Source organism: Mustela putorius, unplaced genomic scaffold (assembly GCF_011764305.1).
Source record: "Mustela putorius furo isolate JIRA1106 unplaced genomic scaffold, ASM1176430v1.1 tig00003845_pilon_pilon_pilon, whole genome shotgun sequence".
Taxonomy (NCBI): Eukaryota; Metazoa; Chordata; class Mammalia; order Carnivora; family Mustelidae; genus Mustela; species Mustela putorius.
In genome coordinates this window covers 227,308-241,326 of record NW_025421998.1, presented here as the reverse complement: position 1 = coordinate 241,326, position 14,019 = coordinate 227,308, and the positions used below count along the sequence as shown (strand labels likewise).

Below are 14,019 nucleotides of genomic sequence, written 5' to 3'. Positions count from 1 at the left end.
CTCAATGCTAACACATGCTTGTTGAATTGAATAGGACTATTATTGTTGCTATTTCATTAATTACCAAGGTGGAGTCCTTCTGTGTGCTAGCTATCTGCAAGTTTATTAAATGATTGTGCAGTTAAAATGTATATTTAAAAAATGTTTCCAATTGCCCTAGAACCTACCCTTTCTGAGCCCACTGGATTTAGTATCTACTTTCCACAAGGAGGATTCTTTGCCTGAGGCCTTTCTCTGGTATCCCCCAGGAGCAGCCCTCAACCTGGTGGCTAATCTGGCTAATCGGAGTTGATGAGTGAATGTCCCACTTCAGTTATCTAAAGGGGGTCTGACACTGTCTTCCAGAGCTCGCCAGTGTGGACAGACTGAGGCTGGGCTGCCCACCCTGGTAACTTGCTTATCATCTACCATGTGTGTACCCCTGCCTGCCTCATTTCTCCACTGCTGGCAATCTCATGTTATTTAGTCTCAGAGTTTCTAATTCTAATCCAAACCAAAACAAAGATTTTATGTCAAAATTTATGATTTTCGATGGTCTCTATTTTGGTGATGCCAAATAATAATATAACACACAACACAAATGAGGTTTAAAGATTTCTAGTGGCCACATTTTATAAACTAGAAAGAGTGAAATTCATTTTAATAATGAATGGTGAGGGAGCAGAAGCTAGTGGAAGGCAAAGCATAAGCTAACACCCTGCAACTTCCCCTCCCCCCTACTCCTGGCTGGGATATATGGGATGTTCTTCTAGGAAGCTCCCCACTGTTTTCCTGTTCTTGCTTTGCTAGAGGGAAATACAACCTTAACTTGACAAGGCAAGGTCTCTGGTACCTTGTAGGTCCTCTTTAGCATGTGGAAGTTCTTTTGAAAACTTCCTTTTTATTTTATTTTTTTTTTAATCTCCTCCAACCCCTTCTATATAATCACTTGATCCTCACAACCCCAGTGCAGTTTTTTCTGCCCTTGGGTCCTGTCCCCGTGCTTTAATAAACCACCATTTTCCACTAGAGATGTCTTAAGAATTCTTTCTTGGTCATTGACTGCAGACCTCACCCCACTGAACCTCATCTATATTCCAAAACCACATCATTAGTATATCCCAAGTATTATCATTTTACCATGTAATCGATATAAAACTTATTAATTAGAGTTTTTGCAACCAAGTCTCTGAAATCTGGTATTTTACACTTCCAGTACATCTCCATTTGGACAAGCTGCGCTGCGAGCACTCAGCTAGTAGCTAGTAGCTACCATATTGAACAGTGGGGATCAATTTCCGACTGTTGTATTCCATGCATCAACATTTAGGGACTTGCTGGCTCTTGAATATATAGGAGGCTCTCTGGTGGGTCAGTTTCCATTCTCAGCAAAATCTGACTTACCGTTACTTTTAAGCTGAATAAAATCTCTATAAATGTTTACATGGATGGGTGCCTTATTTAGTCTGTGTGTACATATTTATGGTCTTTTAAGAATGAGCTTCTGGTAATAATATCTCTGAGACTTACTGCCTTTCACGTGTTTCCATGCAAAATGTAGACAAGATTCTTAGCATCTCTGTGTTTGTGTGTCTTTCAGGCAGAAGGTACCAGGCTTCAGCGAGAACTCCGGGGCTATTTAGCAGCTATCAAAGGTAATGTGTGTGAGTTGTCTGCTGCGCGTTAAGTTACGAGGCACAGATTGTTCTTGAAATTCATGAGTGGCGGGATTAAGTGTTAATTACAAATCTGTTTGGTTTTCTGGCAAGATGCACTTGAGCACAGGTGTTCATTCCACCCACTCCCAAATTCCCATTGAAATGATAATTAGAATATACAAGGAAAAAATGTCTACTGTTATGCTGGTAACGAGGAATAAGTGCCTCCCACACCAGAGATTTCTAGGAAAGGTGTGAGATAGAGTGTGCTTGATACCTTGTTTCAGAAAAGCTGCAGTTGGTTTATATCCTAAGGGAGAGCATGTCCCAAGTGTAGAGCACTCACAGACTCACACTTCAGCCATCTAGCTGAAGGGGCAAGATACTGCAGCAGAGGGTTGTCAGAAATCATGGCCCTGGACACCTGTGACTTACAGGGATCAGCTGCACTTGCAGCCCTGTCACTGGATGGAGGCAGAGAGGCTGTGACATTGGTTCCCGGCCTCAGCCATGCAAGGCAAAGAAATGAGGTGGGTGGTAGAGGGTAGGAGAGGGCAGTCAGGTGTGCTCTGTTCTTGCCTGCTGTTCCTTATAGAGCTGCCTGCACTGAGGTAGACCCAGGTGCAACCATGGGTGTGATGGATTACAAGGCAGACTGAGATTAGTTGGGGGGAGAATGGATCTGCAAGGGGTCTTTTTTTTTTTTTTTCATTCTGCCTATTTTATTTATTTACAAGTTTTATTTTCTGCAAGGGGTCTTGTCAACTAGCGAAATATCCAGGAAGAAGTAAGATCTCAAGCTCATTGTCTACTCCCTCCTTCTCAATTACAGATCTAGTAAAGAGTTAAATATGTATACAAAGACATGCCCTAAAGCACTAGAATAAAATACAGTAGACTTAGTCTCTAATTTTGGGTAATGAGGTCTTTTCAAGGCCAACCCAAAAGACAGATACCATAAAGGGAAAGATTGAAAGATTTGACCTCATAAATATATCAAACTCATATATACATTTAAAAAATCATTTTGACAACATATTTAATTTAAGTGAGCTCAGTTAGACGCTAAATGAATATCAGTTGATGAAAAGAAAAAATAAAAGGTAGAGCATATGAAGAAAAAGTTAGCCAGAGAAGAACCAGGAGATGGGTATTAAGTGTGAAAAAATAGTTTCAGGTTTTAAAAACGGTTTCACTTGTCCTCATGGATGGATAATCAAAGAATATTAAATCAAAAGGTAGATACAGTCATTTTTCTTCCAAATGTTTAAAGACATTAAAATGAAAAAGACCATACTGCATAGCACTGAAAAAGCTGTGGGGAGCAGACCCCTTTCATATACTGCTGCTAAGACAGCTTCCCTGAGAGCAATTTGGCAAAAGCCTCTAAATGTCATTATCTGGGGAGGACGGAGCATCCCATTAGACACAACAGTTCCAGTTCCAAGAACTTACTCTAGTCATCTCATTGTGGGTGTGTGAAATTGTTTCAAAAATAGTGATAAGTAATGAAATCATAATCTTAAGAATAAAAGAATTTTAGTCCTAATAATAAAGCTTTAGTGAAATTGATTAATAAACTAAACTATATTTAAGCTCATATAGAACAAGCATATAATTTTAACTCTCATGATGACTCTGAGGTAGGTACTTGAATCGTCTTCATGTTATAGGTGAAAAAGTTGAGGTTAAATAGCTTTAAATAGTTAAATAGTTAAGGAAAAAGCAGAGAGGTTAAATAGCTTGTTCTGGGTCATGAACTAATAAACAGTATGGCAAAGATACATACCCTGGTCCATATGTCTCCTAAGGCAATGCTCTTTTATATATTGAAGTATAATTAACATATAGTGTTTTATTAGTTTCAAGTGTATAATAGAGTGATTCAACGATTCTATTACTCAGTGCTCACCGCGATAAGTGAACTCTTAATCCCATTCATCTCTTTCCCCCATCCCCCACCCAAATCCTCTCTGGCAACCGCAGCTTGTTCTCCATGTTTAAGAGTCTGGTTTTGTCTCTTTTTTCCCCTTTGTTCATTTGTTTTATTTCTTACGCTCCATATATGAGTGGAATCGTATTTGTCTTTCTCTGTCTGACTTATTTCACTTAACACACTCTAGGTCCATCCTTGTGGCCTTTGTTTTTATATATATATATATATATTTTTTAATTTTTTATTTTTTATAAACATATATTTATATATATATATTTTTAAGATTTAATTTATTTGTTAGAGAGCACAAGTAGGGGGAGCAGCAGGCAGACGGAGAAGCAAGCTCTTCACCAAGCAAGGAGCCTGAAACTGGGATCATGATCCAAGCTAAAGGCAGATGCTAACTTGGCGCCCCAAGTACAGGATTTTTTTAAAAAGATTTATTTATTGAGGTACCTGGGTGGCTCAGTTGGTTAAGCATCTGCCTTTGACTCAGATGATGATCCCATAGTCCTGGGACTGAGCCCTGCAAGGGGTTCCCTGCTCAGCGGGGAGTCTACTTCACTTCTTCCTCTGCCTCTACCTGACACTCTGCCTACTTGTGTTCTCTCTGTCAAATAAATCTGTCAAATAAATAAATAAAATCTTTAAAAAAAAGAGATTTATTTCTCTGACAGAGCGTGCACATGAGTGGAGGGAGGGGCAGAGGGAGAAGAAGAGGCTCTCAAGCAAGACTCCCCATTGAGTGTGGAGCCTAACGTGGGGCTCGATCCTAGGACTCTCAGATCATGAGCTGAGCTGAAATCAAGAGCCAGCTGCCTCACCAACTGAGCCATCCAGATGCCCCCACAGGATTTTCTTTATGGTGGCTGCTTTTTTTTTTCCCCAATGTTGGCTGCTTTTTTTTTTTTTTTTAATGTGGATTAATTTGTTGAATGAATGAGTGAATTCAGTCCCCTTCTCAAGTCTCTGGTCAATTTTACATCCTTAGTAGGAAGATTGCTGTTTTAAACCTTTAAGACTGGAATAATTCTTTTCCTTACTAGGGTCTAGGAGAATCCACCAAGTGAAGAGTTAGTTCCAGAGGGACACTTGGGCACCATCAAAGCAGCCTTTCAATGTTGCAGATTGTGTCCTGCTTCCACTTCTAATGTACACATTCCCATATGAAGGAGAAGGACCTTCCAGGAACTCTTCCCCAACACTTTCTGTTAACAAATCATGCTCCATAAAAGGGACCTATGTCTAAATTACTCTGGTCGCAGCTAGTTGGAATGAATTTTCTAACAGAGCATAATTACTACAGGGCCCTTAATATGTTAATATAATCTCCAGAAGCTCTATGGGTGGCCTGCATTTACCAGGTATTTGATGATGCAATGCTTTTCTCTTCTCAAAGTCATACCAAGAATTAGAGTTCCTTGGAGCACATTTTTGGGTTTTGAGGAATACAAGGAAAGACAGGGGTAGGCATTAAATAAATCATAATTTGGATTTTCAAAGGACTTTTATGGTCAGCTTTTCTAGCTTTCACAAAAAAAAGAACACTAGCTAACTAATTGTGCTGTAATGCAGATGACATTATGTAAGAAGGATATCTGGCCCTAGAGTGATGGCCCCTGGGTCTGGCCCCAGGGGCAGTGGTAGGAAGATCACCATGCTCTCAGCTACCTTAGCTTCCTCATCCATAAAGTGCTCCAGGTGCTCTCAGAAGACCTCAGATCTCTACCACTAGGACTCTGCGAAATGAAGTTACTCTTCACCTTATTATCACTGATATCTGGGTGCCATTCACGTCTGTAGCTCATTATTATTTCTACAGATGTTTAGGTAGGTCTTATGTTCTCCTTTTAACTTAGCAGCAAATGTATTGAGTCCTGTTTATGGGCACAGCGCTGTTCTTGGAGTGGAGATGCAGAGGTGAACAAAGCAGAGTGCCTGTTGTTGTGGAGCTGGCTGCAGGGAAGGGAGAAAATTAAATGAGCAGAAAGGTCACGTATACATAGTAGTACATGCTTTAACAGACGTGTGCACTATGTGCCTCACAACAGAGGACAAGAGACTTCCCCACCCTACCCCCTGAGAGACAGGAGACCAGGTTGGTCCTTCCAAGGAACTTACACTTAAATGGACCCAGGAAGGGATTATAACTAGTTATCAGGTGATGAGATATGCCGGAGACTGAGGTTGATGTTGGAAGGACTTTCTAGATAAAAGAAGTTACAGCTATAAAGGTTCAGGAAGCATGAAGAAGTTTGTGCTCTTTGGGGAATAAGTAGATCATTGAGGGTAAGCGAGAGACTGAAATGGATGAGATGTGGAAAGGTAGGAATGCTTAGGTATCCTGTCGTGTTGGGGTTTCAGTCTGTCAGCACAGAAGGGAGTCATTGCATTACTGTAGGCAAGGGAATGAGTCACATGATCTGATTAGCATTTTAGAAAAATAGTTATTGTGGTTTTGTGGGATTCAGGCTAGAGGAGATGGAGCTGTAAGTCTTCTTAAAAGTCTAGTATTTAATAATGATAGCGATAAAAGCTAACATTTATTGAGCACTTCTGTGCGAGGCACTGAATTCAGTTTTACTGTCTCATTTCTTAAAATTTCAACTGTGACCATGGCATGTAGTATCATTTAAAAATAGTGTATACTTTGGAAGACTGAGGTCTAGGATGGTTAGGTAATTTGCAGAACGTTACAGAGATGATCTGTATTAGAACCCAGATTTTAACAAAAGCTGATGGATTGCAAATAATAGTTTTAATTGTTATGACACCGTGCCTTCAGAAATGTTTTCCATAATGGTGGCTGACATTTGAGTGTTAGTTTTGCAGAACCACTTTGCTCAATGGTTTGCATGGATTATGTCATCTAATCCAAATGATAGATGATAGATGACGGATGTCCAGTTCAGGGCTGTGGCAGTGGGCATGGAAGCAAGAGACTTCATTTGAGAATCAGTCAGGACTGGTGTGCCTTGGTGACATCCTCACATTGGGAGGGTGAATCTGGGATGACTTCAGGTTTTCTAACTGGGACAACTGGGTGACGTTCATGAGGATTAGGAAGGGAAATAGGATGAGGTTTTGTCAGGAAGTTCTGAGTTTGTTTTGGGCACGTGAAGTCTGAGGAACCAGTAGCACCTCCAAGTGGAGATGTCTAGTAGAGAGCTGGAATCAGGAATCACTGATGCAGGGGTGGTGGTGGAGCCCAGACCCAGGGATAATGAACACACGAGAACTTCCTGTCCACGGAGCATGGCCCAGATGGTGACATCAGCACTTGTTAATTGTATGTGACTTGTGCGTGAGCATGACCCAGCGGGAGGGTTGACTGTCCTCAAGCCTCTCACACTCTACCTCCCCTCCCACACCGCTCTTGCTTATATATTTGGTCTCCTTAAATCTCTAGGAGAAAGATGCCCCATCCTGCTTTTCTCTGAGCCAACAGTATACTGGCTTCTGAAACAGCTTTCTTCTAAACAATGGGCTGAGCTGCCAGATACTTAACAATATTTTAGGTACTCTTGTAATGGTTTATAGATGCTGCTGGTTATTGCCATAATGTATTTTAGCTGATGTTATTTTTAACTAAAACATCACCCTCAGGCTGTACAAAGAGCACTCTTGTAGCAGTGTAATCTCTGCAACATATCTTAGAGGGTGAAAATAGAAACTCGCAAATTTGGTTGCAGAGGGAAAGAGGATGTTGCAGTAAATGCCTTGGAGATGATCCAAAATTTAAAGCAACGGAAGTGGTTCCTATCCAGTAGTAAAATAATAATTCTATGTGTGTGATATTAGGTGCCTGTCTTGCAGTTTTGGAAATCACTAATCTTTTAATAAAATACTGGATATAGATATTATTAAAAGCCAGAGGTAGCATTTAGTATCTACTCTTTGCTTTGACACTGCCAGGCTACGTTGAAGGGAACTGGGTTTAGCCTTTTTTTTTTTTTCTCTTTCTCTCTTATGCTCTGTCAGCAGAGTAAGTTCTAAATCCCTAAAATCTTAGCTATTCTTTAGGCCCCTTAAAAGCAAAGCCTTGTGTCTTATTCACCTATGTGTCTATCCAAGTACTTCCTATGGAGTGTTCTAGAAATAATTTCTGTATCAAAATGAATTCTTTCCAAATTTTCCATCACTACTTATCCACAGAGCAATTAGTAGTTATTTTTGGCTGCTAGGAGGCATATTTACTGCAACATTTTGCTTTTAGCCCCAGTGAGTAAGGTCTTATATAATTTTATTTTAAGCTTACATTCACAGTTTTATTTTTCACCACAAAGGTTATTTGTCCTACAATACCATCATTTCTTCCTCCTAAGACCTTAAGTACCTGTCTACACAGCTATTTATAATTTCCATCAGACTTAAGACAGAGATTTAAGGGAAAACTTCAGAAGGCTTTTGGCATCTGAGTTATGGAAGGATGTCAATCAGTGACTGACTTCTGAGGGGTACATTTCTTAATAGAGGTTTACTTGTCCTTGGAGGGGGCGAATGTGGATGCTGGTTCACCTCAGCAGTGGCCACACATAGAAGAGGGGATGTGCTCATTGGCTTGCATTCAAAGTACTAGGGGACACTTGCAGGTTTTGCATTAATTTTTCGCTGTCTACACTCGCATGCCTTCTTGTCATCACTGCTTGGGGCTGCTTCTTTTGGTCACCAAGTTGTTTCAGCTGGTGTGAGCCATATAGTATGTTGTTGGAAAATTCTTTAGTATGCTTAGTGATTTGCTTCATGGAGAGAGGGTTACAAGCTTTCCTACTTTATGTGACCTGGAAACCTTCAAACTTCTCAAGTGCACAGACCAAGTCTATATCTGCATCTTATCAGAAGGAGAGCAGGGGCATTCCCTGCCTAGAGAGAAAACGTACCATGAAATACCATGCTGACTTGTACCTATTCCTCAAGGACATACTTCTATCAATTCACACATCTTTTATTTTGTCCTTTTCTCATAACTGAACCCAGAATAGACTCCCTTACGTCCAACAGCTTTCAGTTTCATAAAAACTTCCCATTGTGGAGTCTGTGGCATTAAGTTTTATGAGATGCTTTTCATTTCTAAGGAAATTTTCATATTCCCTAGTGACAAAAGCCAAGACACCAGCTGAGTCAGGTCTCAGCTTCTAACTGGTAGGGAGGGTTTGGTGCCAGAGGAGAGCTCCTCCAAGGCACCAGCCAAAGAACTCACTATGGACTGTTCTCAGCCCTGTGATGTTTCCATCCAACCCACACTGTTGCCTCCGTGGTTTGAAGGAGGGGCAGAGCAGAGACTGTAAAAGACTTGGTGATACTTTTTGTCACCGTGTTGCACAAGAACACTTTATATCTTTCCTGTTATTTAACAACCATGGTTTTGCAACACACACCAAATGTATGTCTAATGGAAGTTCTGACACAGACTTAACTCTGAACTTTATGAGCATTCTGATTTAAAACTGTAGATGTAACTTTTAATCATGTTATAAAAAGAAAATTTTTTCTTTCGAAAATGGTTAGGTCACTTAAACTACTTCCAACTGTTTTGCCCTAGAATCCTGTTAATTTTGCTTCAACCTGCTTCTGTCAAAGCTTTATTTCTTAGATTTAAATTCATTTAGGGTTAATTTTATTTTTAGAGCTCCATAGTCTATGGACAAATTATTTTAAGAGTCCTGTGTATTTATGGTTGTGTCCTGTCGTAAGTGACGGCATATGTAATAGAACACATTACTATTGTTTTCAGAATAGGACACCTTGTTGATTTTTTATCAAGACTCAGTATCTGCCATTATCATGAAAATAAGAGAAAATGCACAATGTGATCAGATACATTAGAGACCCTCACGGGGTAGTTGTGACTACAGATGCAAGCAACAGTCGTGCCTTCATGATTTTTCCTTCAATGATTAGTGGGTAACTCAAGGTTTTTCTGTCTTAGAAAAGGAGGGGACAGAGGAAGGGGTGCCTCACCCATGTCTATCCAACTAGAGTTGTTTTTCTCCAACACTAGGCATGCAAGAAGCCTCAATGAAGCTCACAGAGTCGCTGCATGAAGTCTACGAGCCTGACTGGTATGGGCGGGAAGACGTGAAGATGGTTGGTGAGGTATGAGCCAGGATTACAGACCACAGGAGGCCGGGGCACTTCTGCCAGTGTTCCAGCACGATCCACTGAATCATGACAGGGCACTGTGCACCCAAAAGACACCATATGGTTCTGCCATCCAGTTCAGCCCAAACTCATAGTGATTAGTGAGCCACTGTAAAACTACTAGGGTAGACAGCTGTGTGTTAAAGATGATTTTTCTTCAAAACAGGAATAGTGTTTTCCTGTCCCTTTCTACACATTTTAGCTCATCTCAGCAGCAGAACTGGCTCAGGGCATGATTTTGTATATGAACTTCATCCCTGCACCCCTTCTCTCCCCATCCCTTCTTGAAAACAGGGTCAGGAAGCGCAAAAAGCATCTATTTCACTTAAATGCCACTGGTCCATTCACGGGTCTGCAGAACCTAAGGACAGATGTGGTCAGCCTGCTAATAGGAATGTAACTTCCAGAAGCCTTTGTCTCTAGACATGTCTTAACACCAGAAATCCAGTTTGCAGCCGAGGGCCATCTAGCTGGGAGGAAGTGAGAAAGTGGGTATTTCATGCTTTGCCAAAGGTCTAATGGGGTGGAGACCAGGAGTGGTCTCTCTATGATGTTGCATGAGTTCTTCAACTTCTCAGACTTGAGCTTTCTCATATGCAGAGTAAGAATAAGAATTATACCTACTAATAACACATTTAAAGCCTGTGTATTCCCATGATTGGGATGATGCTTGGAGCATGTCGTTATTACTGATGGTAGCAAAGTGCCTGTCAGGGCTTCTCTCATGTCCAGATTCTTTGTTAAAGAGCAGTGTTTGTCATGCCCACTTGGCATGAGCTCACTGATGAGTGTTGAGGCGTGGAAGGCCTAAAGGTATGGCCACCCGAGCTGGAGAGAAAGGCTGATTTGTGATGCACTGGCCATCTATGTGGGCTTTGGAAAGCTGGGTTAACAGTGCAGCCCTAGGCTGCTCCATGAAAATTCTGACACCCCATATTGACCTTCATAATTTTGTTAGGATAAAAAAGAAAAAGCCCAGAGATTTATTTATAAGGAAAGTTCTTGGCCTTCTTACCCATTTAGAAAACTTTCAAAATCCGAATCTGGCAAAACCAGCCTCCACACACCACTTTCCCATGCAGTTACTAAATAATTGCTTTTTCTCACCTTTCTTCAACAGGAAGACAACATTTCAACATCATGTTGTTAAATGCTTACCTTATACATTTCTGATGACTGGTGTATAATTAACAGTTCATTGTGAAAAGAAACTTTAATGGATACTAGAAACCTTTGTTACTAGCTTTCAGAACACCACATTACATTCTGTGTGTGACAGGTGCCACTGTTGACATTTATTCCTTCAGAAAATGGCTGCCGTGCCACCTGGGTCCTTGGAGGTCCTGCCAGGATTTTTGAAACCTTTAGTTGCAGATCTAAATATGGGCTCTTCCGATGGTGAAGAAGCCAGACATTACATGTGGAAAGCATCTATTCATATCAGAAGATGAGCCTTTTCATATGGAGGGTTTACATTTTTTTGTTGGCATAAATTTCATAAATTGGCATCTGTAACAATGAGGATCCGTATTTGAAGTGTGAAACAGAAACACAGGCAACTAAGCCCCCCCAAAAATGGTTTTCCAAAGGTAGAAATTTATCTCTCTTTCATAAGAGTTGGGAGTGAGCAGCCCAGGTCTGGTGACGTCAGGCTCCATCTTTGCCATCCCTGCTGCCTCCTGGCCATCGGCTTTCATTTTTGCCCCCAGTCAGCAAATGGAGGAATTGGGGAAGACCAGCATCTTTTTAGGGACACTTCCTAAAAGTTCATCCTTTTGGCCAGACCTTAGTCTCGTGGCTACACTTAGCTGTGACACAGGCTGGAAAATGTAGTCTGTATCCTTGGTAGCCTACATTGTCGATTAGAAGTGGTAACCAAATTGCCTTGAAATTTTATTGTATTATTAAATAATCACGTTTTTGTTCTAACATGTGTTATCTGAGGAAGTACTATTTATCTAATTTGATCATACCTGATTTGTTTTTTAGAAGCTTGGTGAAAAGTATCCTTAAAACACTTCAGCAGTTTTTTCTTTATTTCTCTTCTTTCAGAAATGTGATGTCCTGTGGGAAGACTTCCATCAAAAACTAGTGGATGGGTCCTTGCTGACACTGGATACCTATCTGGGCCAATTTCCTGACATAAAGGTATTTTACTTTGTGTCTGTAAAGGGAAGAATTGAATGGTTCTGTGTACTTACTGAAATGTGGGCAAGAGAAAAGTGACATTCAGAGTCCTCCAACTGACATCAAAGACAGTAACTTTTCATTTATTTAAGCATGGAAGCTTTATCCTGTTCCTGTTGGTTTGAAATGAAATGTAGCCACAGAAATCACATTTTCCCCTTTAGCGAACTGCTTCAGCTTTCATTTCTCATGTCTTTTTAGTATCCCAGATATAAAATTGCAAACCAGATACCAAAAATTCTGATCTTTATGTTCCAACCTTTTTATTGTATAGCATGATAAGAATTTCCATTAGAATAAACAGCAGTCTCCAGGAAAGGAGAAACTTCATTGCAAAGCTGAGAGCAAGATCTAATCTTTCCTTGTTTATTGTTCAGAGCATACCTGCATGTGTTTTCTCTCCTTAAAATTTTCTGGATCATATTGAACTGTTAAGATAGAAGTGTATCAAATACATTAGCAACTGGATCTAACAATATCTGGTCTAAAACATCTGTCTTATTTGATGCTTGGATTCATTGATGGGAAATACATAAGCAGAGGATCAAACATTGTAGATATAGAATTGACTCTGGAGATAGAGATGGTTTTTAAACCATCAGGGCTGTACCTGGTAGATGGTAGTGGGAATAGATCTGCACCCCAGTTGTTTTTCCTGCACAAGAAGGAATACCAGGTAAGTACCAGGGTGCTGGGCTTCTTCTAGGTTGAAGGTAGACGTGAACCAGCATTCATCCATCTGAAGAACCTTAATTAGCTGACTTCTGATGTGAATCTCCACTTTCCCCTGGTTTGCTCTGTAGCCATGGCCGAACACCGGGACACTAGCTGCAGGAACATGCACTGGTCTTGGCCATAAAGCATGAGCAGCGCTCCTGTCAATGAAGTCAGTTTCCTTGGTTCCATACATAACACCTAACAACTAGATGGCCAGCATCCAAAGTGTGTTTTGGGATGCAAGGGAACCAAACAAAACCTCAGTGGACCAGACTGGGTATCAATTAGCCTTGGTGGCAGAATGTCACAGAGAACAAGTCCAAATGATAGATTCTCAATGATGTTATCATAATAGGCAGGAGAACAATTCAGAGGGCTGTTGTATGATTTTATCCTCTTTTAAAGATGTAAGTTGGCTTTTTAAAATTTTCTGAGATATTTAAAAAATAAATTAAAAAATTTTAGGATCCAGTGAGGCTAGATGCACTAGCCTATAGGGAATATGTCTTGGGATATCTTCAGATTATTTTTTGGCGGACAGTCAGTCACATTTTGACTTAGAGTTTGTAACATTTGTGGAGCAAAGAGTCTCAGAATCATTATTATTACACTTTAGAATATCATTTATTGTGTGGTAATTTAATCTGCATAATTATCAGTTCCTAACAAATCAGAAGAAGATAAGGGAAAACTTCGACCTTGTACTTGAAAATTTCAAAGCAGTTTACAAACTAGCCTAAATTATTTATGTAATACACCTTCATAGTATGATTTAAGTAAGCAAATGAAAGCTGTGATTGACTAGAGAAAAACACATTTGAAAAGCTGTTCAGCTTCATGAACAAAAACTTAGTATCCTCAAAAAAATGTGGAGGATCTTAGTTGCTGTGGTCCTACTCAGCCATCATTATTTGGAAATTGGCCATACTCTCTAGGAGTGTATAATTTGGGAAGACAGATACACACAGAAGTACCTGCCTTGAAACACAGATTAAAATAAAATCATAATGGGAGTACTTGGGTGGCTCAGTTGATGAGGCACCTGGCTCTTGGTTTTGGCTCAGTCATGAAATCAAGCCGCATGTCAGGCTCCATGCACGTGGGGAATCTGCTTATGGATCCTGTCTTTCTTCCTCTGCCCTTCTGCCTACCCATGGTCTCCCACTTCCCTCTCTATCTTTCTCTAAAAGTAAATAAATAAATCTTAAAGTAGATTAATTAAATAAAATCATGATGGATGAGATTAGCTCGGGTTTTCAGTTTGTTTTACATCAGAAAGATGAAGAACTGCTTAAGCAGTTCTTTTCCTGAGGTCCACAGTTGAGGTCATGCACAAAGATGATCCTCCAGTGATTGAACCATCTACACGAGATACGTGGGGAAAATGTCATCTAGCTGGGT

General features: G+C 40.3%; 1 protein-coding gene across 2 annotated transcripts in view; it reads left to right on the top strand.

Annotated features, from left to right (window-relative positions):
* Positions 1–14,019, top strand: part of LOC101675761 (amphiphysin) — a 254,072-nt gene that overhangs the window by 125,258 nt on the left and 114,795 nt on the right. For both annotated transcript variants that reach the window (XM_045089525.1, XM_045089524.1), the window contains exons 3-5: positions 1,580–1,634; positions 9,575–9,669; positions 11,767–11,862. In XM_045089525.1, coding sequence (XP_044945460.1) covers positions 1,580–1,634; positions 9,575–9,669; positions 11,767–11,862 — 246 coding nt within the window. The remainder of the gene's footprint in view (positions 1–1,579; positions 1,635–9,574; positions 9,670–11,766; positions 11,863–14,019) is intronic.